The following is an 18,184-nucleotide window of genomic DNA, read 5'->3' on the forward strand; positions in this document are numbered from 1 at the left end:
GTGTACAGTAAGTAAATATTGATTTGATCGCAGTAATAACCAATCATAGACTCCTGATGTAAATTAATAAAACACGAACAGATATACGTTCAAACAGTGTACGTATTCGGCGCAAACCAGTTCACTTGTTCAGTAAGACAGGTTTTTATTGTAAAACAGACGAATACAGCAGACAAAGCCACAGAATAAGGACGCATAAGGAAGTATATGCATCCACTTTACAACAAATATGTTAATTTTATTTGCAGCGATGGTTGTTCATATTAGCGGTAAGTTTCTACAGTAGAATTTCGCTATATATTTACTAAATTACATTTTAATTTTGGCTTTTTAATTAAGTTTGAAAGTGTGAGAGTGTGGGGCCAATCGGCCACTTTGTGGCGTTAGCTATCTTGAGATGATGGAAGGAAGGAAATGTTTTATTTAACGACGCACTCAGCACATTTTGTTTACGGTTATATGGCGTCGGACATATGGTTAAGGACCACACTTGAGGGAGGAAACCCGCTGTCGACACTTAATGGGCTACTCTTTGTTGATTAGCATCAAGGGATTTTTTATATGCACCATCCCATAGACAGGATAGTAAACACCACGGCCTTTGATGTACCAGTCGTGGTGGACTGGCTGGAGCAAGAAATTGAGATGATGAAAATGTCAATCCAAAGACTGTATTTAATTCAGGGAGTATAGATTTGTATTGTGTCAATATTTGGTAAATTATTTATATTAGATGTAATAAATTAAATGTATTCCTTTTTACGCAGATACATTTTATGTATTGTTGCATATGTACTACAACACTGGTGTAATGCAACTAATGTAGTGACTTACACAAAAGAATATAACAAGCTGAAACCGATCTCCAATGAACTGTCTTGGTGTCTATGTTTTTCTATTTATTTATTTTTGAAATTTGGGTTGTAGTTGTTAAAATACTGTACACCCTGGCGAACATGGTGTAATTGGTTAATTCGATAAAATAAAGCGTGCTAACTTTTATAATTGGTTAATATATGAGGATATTTCCTTGAATTGGATGGCTAGGCATCAAACTAACCTACACATTTCTCAATATCTTATATTAAAAAATGGTACCAAACTTGATTTACTTCATTAGGCAAGATGTCTAACTGTTAAACAAACAAGTGGAATCAAGATATAGAATGCATAAACTGGTGGCTTTCACTTTTCCAAATCTGCCTATTTAATGAAACAAGCAGTGAACTTTTGAGAAATTGCTGGTGGGTTTTTTTACCCAATGAGTTTGACGGCCATGCTCTGATCCAAGCAGGGAACAACCACCTTCATGTCATTCAATTGAGGAACATGCAAAACACATTAGTCAACATAGTGTTTGGAAACGCATATCCATAAAGACACCAGAAATGCAAATATGGAGGGGAAAAGAAACGGCCAGTTTGAAAAACTAATATTGATATAAATACCGTCCCATACAGAAGTATGGTCCCAGTTTATTAAATTTAATGACAACAGTGCTTGTTCCATCCTCAGATAGTGGACATGTTGTGAATCTCCTGAGGTTACTTGTGGGTCGGATATGCTGACCTGTAGATTAGCTCGTTCAAAGTTCCATATTTGTGGGAGATCTGCTGGACTAATTGGAAGAGTCTCTGTGAGATGGTTGAATGTATGTATGTGTGTATGTGTGTGTATCTATATGTATGTGTATGTATGCATATATGTATATATGAAATAAGTTATAATTTTATTATTATTGTACATTTGTTTGACGATGACTTAAGGCACACCAACCTTGACATTGCCAGTATCTGGAGTAATAAATTAAAAAAAAAAAAAAAAAAAAAAATTAAAAACAAATTGGAAGTCTCTGCTAGATGGTTGGCTTCAAGCTCTCTGACAAGTCTCCGACTTTGGTGGGTGAAACTACTGCGTTTGAGACGGTTCATTGTCACACACACTCCATGTTCTGTTTTATCGGATCTTGGTATCTCTCATCTTTCTCATTGCTGTATTGCAGCAGTTTTCTTCATGAATTTAACGGATGTAGACTTTATGGCTTCTGTTATAATTCGTAAAGCTTGATTTTAAACCTTGTTAGTCCTGCAGCAGAGGCCTCCAAAAGGGAAGTGTACCGGGGAAAGTAATCTCTTGGGTGAAAAGTTCATGAACTACACACCTTAGACATTAATTTCAGCCATAGTGACAAATGTTATACTTCCGGCCACGGTTACTAAAACATTAAGGCCCTTTTTATCCGTTGCTGCAGGACTATTAGAGTTTACTGGTTTGTCTTTGCTGTCGTTGACCAGGCTGTTGAACCGTACTCGAGTTATGGTTCCTTCATATACTCTCTTGAGGATCCACTCATTTGCTCTTCCAGCTGGTTCCTTCATATACTCTCTTGAGGATCCACTCATTGTTTCTCCCAGCTGGTTCCTCCTAGTTTCCGCATAATGGCTACCTTGTTTCTAGCTTTTGTTTCTGCTCTTTTCTCCTAGATTGCTCACAGTTCATATGTAAATTGTTACATAATATTATACCAATCAATTACATTCATAATAATCATGAGTATGCCAAGTATCTATGTTGTTATGACGGGTTTTTTAAATCCCTATAGTTGAAGATATGAAAAACGTATTCAAAACAACTTCTCGGTTTTAACCTCAGTTGACCCTAAAGGTAGTACTAAACCAAATAACTTCTGGCTGCGTCAAAGTTCGAGGTGCATCGAACGTTTGATAGAGAAGTGAACACCACAAGTCCTGTGATTGGTGTGTTGGTTGCAAAAATAAATAGTTTTATCTGGGCAAAAAATGTATGCAATTTTATTTCATCTAGTACCACTGTGTCAAGTAGCCTTTTGCTTGAAACATGTATGGGGTACTTGTAAAAAAAAGTACTCGAATTTTGTGCAGAACTAGGGTTGGCATAGACAATACCAGTTATCTCAGAAACGAGCAGCTTGACCCCCATTTTTTCTGATTCACTTTAAGGATGAGGGATGGTAGCATTTATATCCGTGACGTTTATGTCGATTGATACGCTGCAGGTAGGAACTTTAGCCACATGTGTTACTATTGTCGTCTATGGGGTTCGATTTGGTAGTATACACCCTATATGACTTCTAAAATTAGCTCCAGAGGTCAAAATTGCACAAGTATCTTTACTCATCGTAAATTTCAATAAACATAGGTACCCATTTCTAAAAAAATACTAACATAATTTGTTCGACGTTTTAGGAAATCGTTTAGACATTTATGTACATATTATTTCATATATTTAATATATATTTTATATATATTAAGATTCTTCATATTTTGCATATATATTGTCATATGTAATTCTATATCTATAATATAATACACAAACCCGTTTTAACAACTTTCGATAGTTCTGATCGCATGTCCTCTACAGATGTGCACTGCCGACCACTGTCTTTACACTTACCCTATGCCACACTTTACAGTATATGTATGTATGTATGTATGTATGTATGTATGTATGTACGTATACATTTGTCATTCGCTAAAGCTCGTGTTAAATGAAAATTGCTTCATGCTGAACATAAATTTGATAATGACTGGTAACTAATTTATTATCTTCTAAGTAGATTTACAAGTTTTTAAAAGAGCATCTCTATCCATCTCACACAATGATGGCGTGACACTTAGCCTCTCTTTAATAATACTCCAGATTTCTTTACTTCTGTCGATATTTCTTTTACCTTTTAACATTAGCTGAGAATCAAAAATCAAACAATCACAAGGACAGTGCATGAATAAGTTTTCTAATCCAATATTCTCCTTTTGCGTTTCTCTTTTAATGAAGTCCAATACATCCATAATACTATTCAAGGGCTGCAGTACAATCCTACACCTGTTATAGGTTGTACTGTATGAAATATTATCTCATATGCGTTACCGATAACGCATTTTGTTAAAAATACTATATCCAATATATCAACCAAATTATGACCCATAAATATTAATACTACACCTCCACCAAAAGTATTAACTGAAGAAAGCAATCATGCACACGCGCATGTGGTTTTGTCTGTGTATATGCATGTGTGCGTGTGCGCGTGTGTGAATTCACCGCAGATTCGTGCGGATTTTGAAGGAATTGCTAATGGATTTGTATGTTACTTATGTAGTAGCATCATCGTTTTGGAACAAATGACAGCTGCATTGTTTTGGGTTAAAGGCTCTTTAATGGCTGACAAGTTTCCATTTTTATATCACCCTGTAACAATATAATTAAAATACAATATAACAATACATTCATTATTCATATATAAATCTCAGGATACACAATACATAATATTCCATCATTTAAATAATAGTATTTAACATGACATGACATATTAAAGTAATTAATGCATAATACAAAATATGTCTTATGATTACAACAGATATAGTTATAATACATACATGCATAATATACATTATCACTCACATGTCCAAATAATGATTTAACATATGTCTCCATTATCACAAATTACAATACACAAGATATTATCAATCATGTGAAATACATACATGTCCTGAAATAAGAATTATATTATAAAAATACATATACAAATATATTACATACCAAGTATGTGACACCAGGGCAAATGGAACTGGTCACTTTTAAAAGGATTGACGTATCTGCATAAAAGAATTATAATAATAAATAACCACGCAGACACGTTATGTTTCATAAAATATATAATAAAATACAACAATCTCTAAAGTGTTCATCACCACAAACATACACTAGCACACATTGTATTCATATTAAATTATGTTTATCACATATTTAGATTTAGATTAATCAAATTACTGAATTAATAAGAATTAATATTACACTGTACAGTTTATAAAGTTGTACAGACATATATAATAATTACTTGTTATAAAGCATGATTTAGTCAATTACATTTACATTAAAGTATGTTATTATAGTGTACCCAAACAATAAATAACCTAACTATAACTAACCTTAAATCTTCTCTAGAAATATCTTCCAATAAATTGAGCAAACATGAAGTATTAACTCCAGAAGAGCAAACTATAATATGGACCACAATACCAGACGTACACCAGTATTTAAGGAAACAGTGAACTGTAATAAGCTATCATTTCAGATAAGAATACTAAAACCACATCAGCTTACACTGTACCCAAGCTGGAAACAATAGGACAGGCGCGGCGCATGGGTGATAGTGCTAGTGTTACTAAGTTGTGCAAGGTGTCACACATGCTTGTGCAATTTGTAACAAGCCAAGATACCTGAAAATAGTAATCAACTTGTTATTAAGAATAAAATAATTAAAGGTACACAATCTGTTGTAATTCATTACCTGTTTATGGAAATAAACTAATTAATTACATGAGAACAAATAAAACCAATGCATTAATATGTATAGGATAACGCACGCCTCCGAGGTTATGGTTGGGATAGTAAAACCCGAGGGAAGAAAGGTTTGTGAGAGTAAGACCTGAGGGCAAAACACTCAACGCATGGTCTGACATCTGTATCAGGAGGTTAGATGGGTATGCATTGTATATCCAGTTAGCGTGTGTAACCATTAAAACAACTTTTATAACTGTCCTAGGCCCATTAGCTGGCTTGCATTTGTTTTTCTCTTAGCTTGGCTAGCCTGACTGCTCTGTTATTTCCTTGGATCTCACAGTGAACTGGAATCCATCGTAGGGCCACTCGCCTCTACTTTGCAAGTTCTTGGATACCTTTCATTAGATGAGGAAGTATGTTCCCTTCTAAGGCTTGCAGGACTGAAGGAGCATCTGACAGAAAGAAGACTTGTTGACATTCATCTTTGGAGTCCTTAATCATGGTAGAGGCCTGCATTAGGTTTTGGGACTTTGCATTATAGTTGGAACTGTAGGTATCGGTTGGAATGTCCGCTTTGGAAAGATTTCATGAGGGGGATTTGACAAACACGCCGGCATCTCCATTGGTTACAGCATTTGTTGATGAACAATCCGTACATGCATTTAACAAGGTTACTTGTGGGACGGATATGCTGACCAGTAGATTAGCTTGTTCAAAGTTCCATGTTTGTGGGATATCTGCTGTACTAATCGGAACTGTCTTTGTTAGATTGTTGGCTTCAAGATAAGTCTCTGATAAGTCTCCGACTTTGGTGGGTGAAACTACAGCTTTTGAGACGGTTCTTTGTCACATACTCCATGTTCTGTTTTATTGGATCTTGGTATCTCTCATCTCCCTCATTGCTGTATTGCAGCAGTTTTCTCCATGCATTTAATGGATGTAGACTTCATGGCGCCTGTTATAATTCGCAAAGCTTGATTTTGAATCGTGTCAGTCCTGCAGCAGAGGCCCCCAAAAGTGAAGTGTACCCGGGAAAGTAATCTTTTGGGTGCAAAGTTCATGAACTAGATATTAATTTCAGCCATAGTGACAAATGTTATACTTCCGACCCCGGTCACTAAAATATTAAGGCCCTTTTTATTCTTTGCTGCAGGACTATTAGAATTTGCTGGCTTGTCTTTGCTGTCGTTGACCAGGCTGTTGAACCGTACTCGAGATATGGTTCCTTCATATACTCTCTTGAGGATCCACTCATTGTTTCTCCCAGCTGGTTCCTGCTAGTTTCCGCATAATAGCTACCTTGTTTCTAGGGGTTTTTTTCTTTTTTTTCTCTCCTAGATTGCTCACAGTTCATATGCACATTGTTACATAATATTATACTATCAATTACATTCATAATAATCAGGAGTATGCCTAGTATCAATGTTGTTATGAGCTTTTTTAAAAAATCTATATAGTTGAAGATATGAAAAACGTATTAAAAACAAAAACAACTTCTCGGTTTTAACCTCATTTGACCCTAAAGGTAGTACTAAACTTCTGGCTGGGTCAAAGATCGAGGTGCACCGAACTTTTGATCCAGAAGTGAACACATGTCCTGTGATTGATGATAAACGTGAGTGTGTTGGTTGCAAAAATAAATAGTTTATCTATGCAAAAAATGTATGCAATTTTATTTCATCTAGTACCACTGTGTCAAGTAGACATTTGCTTGAAACATGTATGGGGTACCTGTAAAAAAGTACTCGAATTTTGTGTGGAACTAGGGTAGTCATAGACGCTACCAGTTTTCTCAGAAATGAGGAGCTTGACCCCCATTGTTTCTGAATCACTTAATGATGAGGGATGGTAGTATTTATATCCGTGGCGTTTATGTCGATTGAAACGCTGCGGGTAGGAGTTTTAGCCACATATGTTACTATTATCGTCTATGGGATTTGATTTGGTAGTATACACCTCATATGGCTTCTAAAATTAGCTCCAGAAGTCAAAATTGCATAAGTATCTTCACTCATCGTAAATTGTAATAAACCAATTTCTAAAAAATACTCACATAATTTGTTGGACTTTTTAGGATTTTTTTTTTAGATATTTATCTACATACATACAATAGAGATATTCAAAATATAAAAATACATATATAGCCAGTGCCAGGTCTGTTCACATCTGCATGTAAGTCAAACGCTGCCAAGCCATGGGGCCTTAGAACTGCGTGGTTGTTGGACTGGTGCGAATAATGGTCGACTAACGATCGTTCTATTTTTGTGGAATGTAGTTGGTCTGGGGCCATGTTCCCGAAGATGTCGGTCGTTAGACCATAACGATATCCTAAAATGGCTCGAACGACAAAATACCGACGGAGTGACCGACTGTTAGCCAAAAGTCTTGTTTCCTTGTCGTTACGATGTCAGGCCTTGACCTTAACCTTTTTCAGTGGTAGCCCACCGGGCTTCCAGTTTATGAAATCTGGTAGCCCTCAGTAAAATTGGTAGTCCATAATTTTAATAAACTTTTAAAAAAGGAGAGAAAAAAAGCTAAATAATTTATTTTTGTTTAAACATTGTTTTAGGATGCGGTTTTTAGGTGTTTAAGCATTTTGTTGATTGCAGCGTAACTGGAGGTGCAAAAAAAATCTAGTAGCCCGGCAGACTACCAGGTTTAGACATCTGGTAGCCCGAGTGAGAAATTGGTAGCCAAAACACCCCGGGCTACTGCCAAGGTCGAGCCCTGGATGTCGGTTGAAGTCTGTCGTAATAAAGGGAATCACTGTGTCGTTATTCTGTTTAGGCGTAACATGCAATGTATGTTTCATGCAGTGCATGCGCACGTGCTTAATTAGAACGAGTTAGCTATAGTCATTTAGCAAGTAAGCATGGGTGATCAACCAAACGAAGTTGGTGCAAAAAGGCGACCGAAATTTATTAACGAGGAACTGGAAGCATTAGTGGAGGGTGTTAGTCATCATCAGCACACCATTTATGCCAAGTTCGGTGACTGTGTAACACACAAAAAGCTTCGTGGATTTCAGTTACCGCCACTTGTTACATGACAATAAATGATAAAATAATTACCGTAGTTGTTGAAATATGTTTGTATCAGCTGCTGTCTTGTAATAGCTCCATCCCTGAGATGCTGATGATAAGTGGCATCATGTTCGTCATCCTCTTCTTCTTCGTCATTGCTTTCACATTCATCCTCACCATTATCAGGGCATGGGATATTTCTTTCTTTACATACATGTATGTTCTCCAGTACAGGGTTAGCAACAATTACGTACACACATCTGTCGGGAACAAACATAATACAACCACCTGATTTATGGAGGCACCGCCAGCGAGACTTCCAAACACCAAAGGCTCTTTCACAAGAGCATCTTGTAATTTTGTGTGATCTGTTGTAGGCTCTCTCTTGCCTAGTGGTCGGGTTTGAGACTGGATTCATCAACCATGGTCTTAGTGGGTATCTAGAATCTCCTAATAACCACCCATCCTTGATGTGGTCAGTTTCAAACTGTTGCGAAAGATCACAATTTCTCCATATCAGTGCATCATGCGTTTCACCAGGCCATTTTGCCACTAAAAATACGCCCTTGGCTGATACCACACACTGCACGTTGATTTTATGGTACCCTTTGTTGCTGAAATATAAATGTTTGTCAATTGAGGGGCCTTTGATAGGGATCAGGGTACCGTCCAAAGCTCCAAGTACATTTGGGAAATCAGCGAAGTTGTAGAAGTCCCTTTTAACTCTTCTTATTTCATTATTTTCACGAGGAAAATTTATATGGATTATATAGCGACTAACTGTGTGTACACATCGTGACACAGAAACTGCCTGAAAACTTCCTGTGGCAAAGTATCGTAGTGCAGCTATCACTTGCAGTGAAACTGGCAATGCCTCACTTCTACGTGTAGACCTTTCGAGATCCAGTTGCAGTTAGTTACACAGATACAATATACCATCCCTATCAAGTCTGTATTTGTTTTGAAGCTCCACATCGTTGATGAAATCAAGTGGATTATTTCGATCTCTGATTACTCTTGGGATAGCCTGTCGTCTCCTTATTCTCCTACGATCCAATATTGCCGCCATTGTAAAAAGTCGGTAGTATGCAGCATGCGCAGTGCGTATCATACTTTGTTACGACAGACCTTTAATAAACGACACTGTTAACAACAGGGTTGGACCTGTTGTTAATATAGCGATATTGTAGGCTAACAACAACCATAAAGACACCTTAGAGATCATAAATATTTTGTGAACAACATGTTAACGATATCGTTATACATAACGATAGCTTCGGGAACATGGCCCATTGGTAGCGTTCCGGCCAAACAATTGCGGGCGATTGGGTGACACAGGTTCGGGTCTCGGTAACGGCATGAGGAAATATTTGAAGGCAATACAGGATTTTAATATCCCCTGTGCCAGTGCGTCATTGAATATATGTATGTTTAAGTCACAACTCGACATACATACAATAGAGATATTCAAAATATAAAATACGTACATACATACATATATATATATATATATATATATATATATATATATATATATATATATATATATATATATATATATATATATATATAGTATATGTATAGTATGTATGTATGTATGTATGTATACATTTGTCATTCGCTAAAGCTCGTGTTAAATGAAAATTACTTCACGCTGAACATAAAATTGTTAATGACTGGTAACTAATTTATTATCTTTTAATGTAGATTTCCAAGTTTCCAAAAGAGCATCTCTATTCATCTCACACAACTGATGGCGTGACGCTTAGCCTCAAAATACAAAAGTGTGTTCATGCCTTGTAGGTACTGCCACGGCAACTATCAAAATACACGCAGACTAACTTATAACGGCAGATGTGTATCGGTAAAATAATTTTAAACAGATATTTAGGAGATTGGAACAATGAGACAGTTCGTCTTTACTGATGTCGATATTTCTTTTACATTTTAATATTAGCTGAGAATCAAATAATCAAATAATCGCAAGGGCAATGCATCAATACGTTTTCTAATCCAGTATTCTCCTTTTGCGTTTCTCTTTTCATGAAGTCCAAAACATCCATAATATTATTTAAGGTCTGCAGTATATCCTACGCAGTTTATAGGTTGTACTATATGCAATATATCAACCAAATCATGAGCCATAAATACTAATGTTACACCTACCTCAAACGTATTAACTGAAGAAAGCAATCATACGCACGCGCGTGTGGTTTTGTCTGTGTATGTGCGTGTGTGCTTGCGTGTATGTGTGTATATGAGTGTGTGTGTGTGTGTGTGTGTGTGTCTCTCTCTCTCTCTCTCTCTCTCTCTCTCTCTCTCTCTGTATGTGTGCGTGATCTCTCTCGATCTCTCTCTCTCTCTCTCTCTCTCTCTCTCTCTCTCTCTCTCTCTCTCTCTCTCTCTCTCTCTCTCTCTCTCTCTCTCTCTCTCTCTCTCTCTCTCTCTCTCTCTCTCTCTGTGTGTGTGTGTGTGTGCGTGAACAGTACAGAACTGGCATTACACGACAAACAAGTTTCCCACTTTTGTTTAAGAAACATTCTTTCAGAGAACAGTGTAGAAAACGTTTCGTGAATTCACCGCAGATTCGTGCGGATGTTGAAGGAATTGCTATAGCTCGTGTCAAATGAAAATTATGCGATTCTGAACTTAAATTTGATAATGACTGGTAACTAATTTATTATCTTCTAATGTAGTTGTACAACAGTTTTCAAAATAGCGTCTCAATTCATCTCACACAACTGATGGCGTTACGCTTAGCCTCTCTTTAATAAAATTCCATAAGTTATTAAACACTACCGGCTACCGGCTATTATATGTAACTTTGTGAAAGAAAAGAAAGTAAAAGAAGTAGCTCAGTTCAATTAATTTACAGATAGTTCTTTTACTGAAATATTAATGAACGTATAGCGAATATTTGTTTTTGTTTTCTAATCAATTGTAAATGTCATTTCACGGACATAGAAAAATGACATACTTGAGTAATATATTTGTCTTTTTAATCCCATGAGCCGTGGCTCGGTCATACGGAAAACAATGTATACACATATTTGGTACTCTTTAATATCGATCGCTTCCGTGTTTCAATAAAGCAAAAACAATACGAGTAGCAATATTTTAATTACAATCGATAACATTGACCCTAGTATAGTGATCATTTTAAGATGCAATTGTGTTCTTATTTCTATCATATTTATATTATATTTTTATGTTGCAACTGCTTTGTATTATTATTATATTTTTAAGTTTAAAAAAACTGCCATTGCTCTTACACAATAGTATAATAGGAGCAGTGTGTTTAATATTACTATTAGTTCACAGTGATATGTCCAATATTTGCAGCCAGCTGGATTATCGTGTCAAAATTACTTTGTTTGGTTCTTCAGCCGCCATTCTGGAATTTAAAACTACTAAGAGTATTTATATTGTGAAAATCGTCTTAATTCACTGCGTTAATGAGAGGGAAACACGGTAAAAATAACTACTCTTCATTGTTTATTACAAATGTATAATTGATGACCATATCGAACACAAATAATAATAAATGTCACTTTGAAAGTATTTATAAGACAATTTAGACCTCGTGTTTTCAAGTTCAGTGTCTTAAATCCGTATCAGTTAAAGGTAAATAGTCCTATAAAACGTTGTATGGTAGTTCTTGTTGGAGCGTAGTTTCTTGCTTAGGATTTAATATATATATATATATATAGATATATATAATATATATATATATATATATATATATATATATTTATATATATCTATATATTATTATAATTGAACGGCAACTGCCAAACTAGCTCCCTCGTATACCGGGCAAACGTGGCATCTGGTAAGACTGTCAGATCATACATAGGTCTTGCTGGAGGTACATTCAAGGAGAGGTTTAACAACCACACTAAATCTTTCAAATATGAACGCTATGAAAAAGAGACAGAACTGTCAAAATACATCTGGGAACTCAAACGAAAAAAAACCGCCTATCACATCAATTGGGAAATCGTCAGGAAATCGGACACACGGAAACGCAGCTCGGGACAATGCAACCTGTGCATCGAGGAGAAGCTCTCAATACTATTTGAAAAAGGAGACAAGCTACTCAACAAAAGGACAGAACTCATATCAAAATGCCGCCACAGCAACAAGCCGAGAGTCTCACGACTGACGTGCCATGACGTCAGGAGCGCACCGCCGCGTACACACAGCGTGACGTCACCTTAACTGTCACAATTATAAACACTCATCTGATGAAGGCGAGGAGCCATGAGGTGGAATGGGGGGTGGGGGCACACGCTCAAATAGCGGGCACAACCATCACCACCTGCCTACCCCATGTTTCTACGTGCTTGATTTCTCTTCATAAACAAGTCCATATATCACTGTGCCCCTGTTTGTCTTTTTGTAATTTATAGGCCCAATCCTGGTTACTTTAGGCTGGATACTGTAGATATATGATAATACACAGGAGTTGTTATTTAGATTTGTGTATGTTTCGTTTTGTTTTGTTTTGCTTTGCTTTTTAGTTGTTTTCATGTTTATTTGGTGTGGGTTTTTTTTGTTTTGTTGGTGGTGGTGGGGTTTTTTGTTGTTTTTTGGGGGGTGGGGGGGGGTTTTTTTAAGGTTTTAGTTATTTTTATTTGGATTTGTTATTGTTTTGGGGGGTGTTTTTTTAATACATGTATACAAACTGCTAGCGCCCCTCAGTAACCTAATATAGTGCTTACGGATTTGTATTGCTTACCAGTAAATTTGACTTTCTTCCATGGTGTCACTAGAGAAACCTCCATTTCTTTCTGTTTGTAGTTCATGGTCAAATCGAAAGATACGGTCCTGTCCACGTTCGAGCTTGGGGTGTGGAAAGCGATTTGTGCAACACTCATTGACTTGGACTGAAAGTGCAAGTGAAACGTTCTGTCTTGTTCATTATTCGATACTTTTTAAACAATTTATTAATTAATTCAATTCATTCATTCATTCATTCATTCACTGGTCAATCAGCCATAATAGGAATATGCAAAAGATAACTGTAATGTTTTTGTGTGACGTAATTTATTCAATCATTCATTAAATAAATCAGTTATTGAGAAATAATATAAAAGGAAGGTATAATTGGTATCGGTGGGTTTTGTTTTTGCATTTACCATAGTTTGACACAGAATAGCCGATGTATTTGTCGTGCTGGGGTGTCATTAAAAATTCATTCATTCATTTGGTATCTTATTAACCTACGTTTCAACAGTGGTATCTTAAGAGAGGTATATTTTTATATATTATATAAAATGAATGTCGAGACAGTGGCAGTCTTCGTCAATTTAAGCCCTAAGCCCAGCAATTAAAAAGTGTGAAACAATATCGTCTTTCAAAAAAGCAGTAACACCAGTGGTAAATAAAGTTCCATATTATTTTTCCTGTGGAAAAAGAATACAAAATATATTGCATACTAGATTACGACATGGATGTAGCCCTTTAAACGCCGATTTGTACATATGTGGACTTACCACAGACCCTTCATGTAACTGTGGATACAGATTAGAAAACAATATCCATTTTTTCTTACAATGTAAACAATATGAACAACAGAGACTGATTCTATGTAATTCCTTACAGCTTTTTCAACCAATAGATTTACAATTACTGTATATGGTAGAAGCACATTAAGCGATGCAAATAATAAAGAAATATTTACTTATGTTCAAATATATATATATAAAACCTCATCGTTTTGATTAATAAAGTATTATTTAAATTACCATAAGGATTATTTGTAAATGTGATAGCGAATTTAACTGCACGTGATGTACTATTTGTGTAATCTTTTGTATCATATTTTTTGTTCTTTCTCTCACATTCTTTTGTATATAATACATTTCCTTACACTGGTTATGCTTTGAATGTATACATGTAGTTTATATTTACAGCTATGTAATATAGGTCGCCAAGTATATTGTATGAATATAGAAGAGGGCCTCGTAAGTTGTCAAACTTGTGCCCAATTCTTTTGTTCTTTGTACAATAAACTATGTTTGCAATCAAGCAAAATCTTCGTCAGAATGGACGACTGATCCTCGTACTCCTATGCACACTCACCGGGAACGTTTTAGGTGAACGGAAATTTGGTCGTCTTGCAATAAAATTTTATTACATTTATTTGAGACTTCGTATCAGGAAAATTATCTTCAGCCCGTGTGGATTTTGCTCGTGGCGAAGACAGAGTAAGATGGCCTCATAACACGGATTGCTACTCTAAATGATATAGGCCAATAGCTAAAATGATCCCTTTAAAAAGTATATGTTTGGAGATATACAGAATCCCATATGTAAACAAAATCCTATATACCTCTGTACGCTTCGCTAACAGTTTATAGCTGGTGTGTGTGTCACGCTTGTAGACGTTCAGGCCAAACGAAAACGGCCCGGTCAGTGGGAAGTAGGGGGCGCTGTCAACCATGGATGCGTTGATGAACTGGAACTCCATGCATGTTTCTAGACCTGTGATGGTGGCCATCTTGGATCCCGAGCACACCTCGAATGTCTTGCGACTGTCTTCAAGAAGTCTCTCTTCCTGCTCCACATCTCCGTGAATGGTGAAAAACGCGGTTCTGAAAAGACAGGAAAACAGTGGCATGGTACTATGGTACTTTTTTATTTGATTGTTTTATTGCCAGCCCTTGTTTACAATTAGAACAACACATGCCAAGGGTAAAACATGGGTTGTGTATATAAAAATAATAAAACAACATAATATAATACTTTAGGGTACTGGCTTCCAAACCCCACCCCACCCCCACCCTCTCTCCATCCCAGCCTCTCTCTCTCTCCTCTCTCTCTCTCTCTCTCTCTCTCTCTCTCTCTCTCTCTCTCTCTCTCTCTCTCTCTCTCTCTCTCTCTCTCTCTCTCTCTCTCTCACTTGGTGAAGAATTTATTAAGATTGTTTTTACTAATATAAATAAATTTTTCTACTTTATATCTTTGTTTAGCTTCGTTTTGGAAATGTATAATATTTAATTAGACCCTTTGTACTTTACATTTATATATAAACTATTTAGCTAATAATAGTAGTAGGTTAAAAACATTATCTGTTTTAATATTATCTTTACATCCAAATATCACTAGCTCAAGAGAAAGCTTTAAATTACATATGTGTTTACATGAGTTTGATAACCAATTTAAATAATCATTCCAAAAGTTCTGAACAATTTTACATTCCCATAATAAATGCACTATACATTATTTTCCTTCATGACAAAACGTACACGTTTCACTGTCAATTAATCTTAATTTATATGCGAAACTATTAGTAGTGTATAACAGGTGTGTAATGATATAGTTTCGAGCCATTTTTACAAGTGTGTAATAATATAGTTTCGAGCCATTTCTGAAAAAACTAAGTTTTCGTTTAACGGGAGAATCATCTAAAGGAATATTTGTTTCTATTATATTCAGTTTTGTCTTCCTAATATAAGCCTTAAGTGAGTTAATAACTCCTTGATACTCTAAAAAAGATGCATTTAATTTGTATACATTATTAAATGCGGTTAAAGTTAAAAAGTTGCCATATTCATCAACAAGATCACAGATTTGAGATACACCTTTCCCAAGCCATTTCTTTTTTAAAAAAGATTTGCTGTTAATTTTTATATTGGAATTATAAAGAATTGGCTCTGATAAAAAGTCTTCAAAAGATGTAATATTAATTAATGACGAGAAGTCACGGAATGTAATGATACAGTCTTTCCAAAATAGATTGTTTACATGATTTAAGCACAACTGGGGGAAATCATTACCAAATAGAGATATGTTACGGAGTTGTGGAAAACATGCAAAAAGAATAGGTTTCCATTTTGGATCTTTGGTTTCCAATTTTCGTAGCCATGTAATTTTCAAAGCTTTTGCATAGTTAAATATATCTATCATTCCGAGACCTCCCTCATTAACAGGTTTACACAAAGTTATTCTTTTTATCCTGTCTGGCTTTTGATTCCATACAAATTTAAATAATATCGTGTGCAATTCTTTCTGAAATGTTTCCGATGGATTGGGTAATGCTAGAAGTAGATAACTAAGCTTAGATATTAACAGAGATTTTATTATAGCTATTCTTCCAAGTGGTGTTAACAACCTTCTCATCCATGTATTTATAATTTGTTTAATTTCAAATAGTTTAGAATTATAATTAAGTTTGGTCATTTCATTTAAGTCAGTACTAAAAATAATTCCAAGTGCTTTAAATGAAGGAGGATTCCATTTTAGATTAAGATTTTGTAAATATCGTATCGGACTATTCCTAAGAGAGCCAATACAAATTACCTCTGATTTATCATAATTAATACTGATATTCAAGGTATTTATTGCTTCTTCAAAAGACGTTCTTCTTACCATCAAGTATAAAATCAGTATCATCGGCATACTGTGAAATTAGGTATTCTTTATTGTGTATTGAGATTCCTTTAATTTTCTTATTTTTACGTACAAGTCCTGCAAGAATTTCTACACAGAGAAGAAATATATAAGGAGATAATGGATCGCCTTGCCTACAGCCTCTATATATATTAAATGATGAAGACATATTTCCATTAACTATAACACTTGATTTTATATTTTGGTAAAAAACAGAAATCCAGCGTTTAATATCTGTTCCGAATCCGAAAAACTCAAGGGTTTTATGTATATATGACCATGAAATGGAGTCAAATGCTTTTTCGAAATCTACTCGTAGAAATATTCCTGGAATATTATGCGATTCAGTACAATACAAAATATCATACAATATCCTTATAGTGTCACCAATATAACGGCACGGCATGAAACCAGTTTGGTCTTCATTAATAAGAAAATGAAGTACTTCTTTAATTCGTTCGGATATACACGCAGATGCTAATTTATAGACAACATTTAGAAGTGATATCGGTCGCCAGTTGCTAAGAAAACGTTTCGGTTTATCACCTTTAGGTATACAAGTTATTATTCCCAGTTTCTGAGTAACACCATTGATAAAAGCATAATTAAGGGATCTGAGAACAAAATAACCTATGTCTTTCCAAAAAACATTTGAAGAATTCTGCAGAAAAGCCGTCTGATCCTAGACTTTTGATATTTTTTGTGCACTTCAATACCTTTCAACTAGATGCTAAATGTTTGAAAGACGCCAACAAAACGATAATCAAATAAACCCTTTTCCATATTAAAAAGGATCACAGTGCTTTCTCAAAACGCTAATAACACACCGGTCTGTATGATAGGATAACGAAGCTGTCGTTTTCAACAGTGAATACTAACTGGCTTTTAGACTGACTGAGTTTGGTGCTTTTTTATTCTTGTCATTCTATCGTGAAGGCAGTGGGCTTGATTACATTGAACTTCCTCATCGGGCCTGAACTCTATGTCTTATCAACAGTCAGAAATATAAGCACTGGAATGTATTCAAACTTGAGAGCACGTCCCGATGTTCAGTTTCAAATCACAACACCAACTTCATGACCTGCTTTGATCAGCTATTTGGCGCGATTCACAACACCAGGCAACAATGGTCCTGAAGTGCCCATGGCACTGTTGTAATACGTTTCAAATCACATCACATCACATAACAAGAGACAAGATTACATCACAGATGTCTTTAACTAAGTGTATGCGTATTCAATATTCAATGACCAGTTTAATGACCAGCCTTAGTGGATCAGATTAGTGGTTAAACCTTCGAACATAAGTCTGGTAGGTACTGGGTATGCGTTCCACCCATAGTGAGTTCAAACGGTTCACTGGGGAAGAATTAGACCAAAACACCGACGTCTCCCTCATTGACCATTGATTAACACAAATTAATCCAATCAGCCAAAGTAGAT

General features: G+C 35.6%; 2 protein-coding genes across 2 annotated transcripts in view; one reads left to right on the top strand and one right to left on the bottom strand.

Moving 5' to 3' along the window:
• Positions 1-179: 179 nt before the first annotated feature.
• The window catches only part of LOC121368551, a 36,070-nt gene continuing 18,065 nt past the window's right edge, over positions 180-18,184 (top strand). Inside the window, exon 1 of the mRNA XM_041493288.1 lies at positions 180-269. The gene's annotated coding sequence lies outside the window, so the exon portion shown is untranslated. The remainder of the gene's footprint in view (positions 270-18,184) is intronic.
• LOC121389318 lies at positions 12,962-14,996 on the bottom strand. Its single transcript, XM_041520917.1, has 2 exons — positions 14,683-14,996; positions 12,962-13,234 (listed from the first exon to the last, which is right to left on the bottom strand). Exons 1-2 carry the CDS (start codon positions 14,968-14,970, stop codon positions 13,046-13,048), a joined length of 477 nt encoding a protein of 158 aa, XP_041376851.1. The 5' UTR covers positions 14,971-14,996; the 3' UTR covers positions 12,962-13,045.

The sequence above is a fragment of the Gigantopelta aegis genome, chromosome 3 (assembly GCF_016097555.1).
Source record: "Gigantopelta aegis isolate Gae_Host chromosome 3, Gae_host_genome, whole genome shotgun sequence".
Classification (NCBI taxonomy): Eukaryota; Metazoa; Mollusca; class Gastropoda; order Neomphalida; family Peltospiridae; genus Gigantopelta; species Gigantopelta aegis.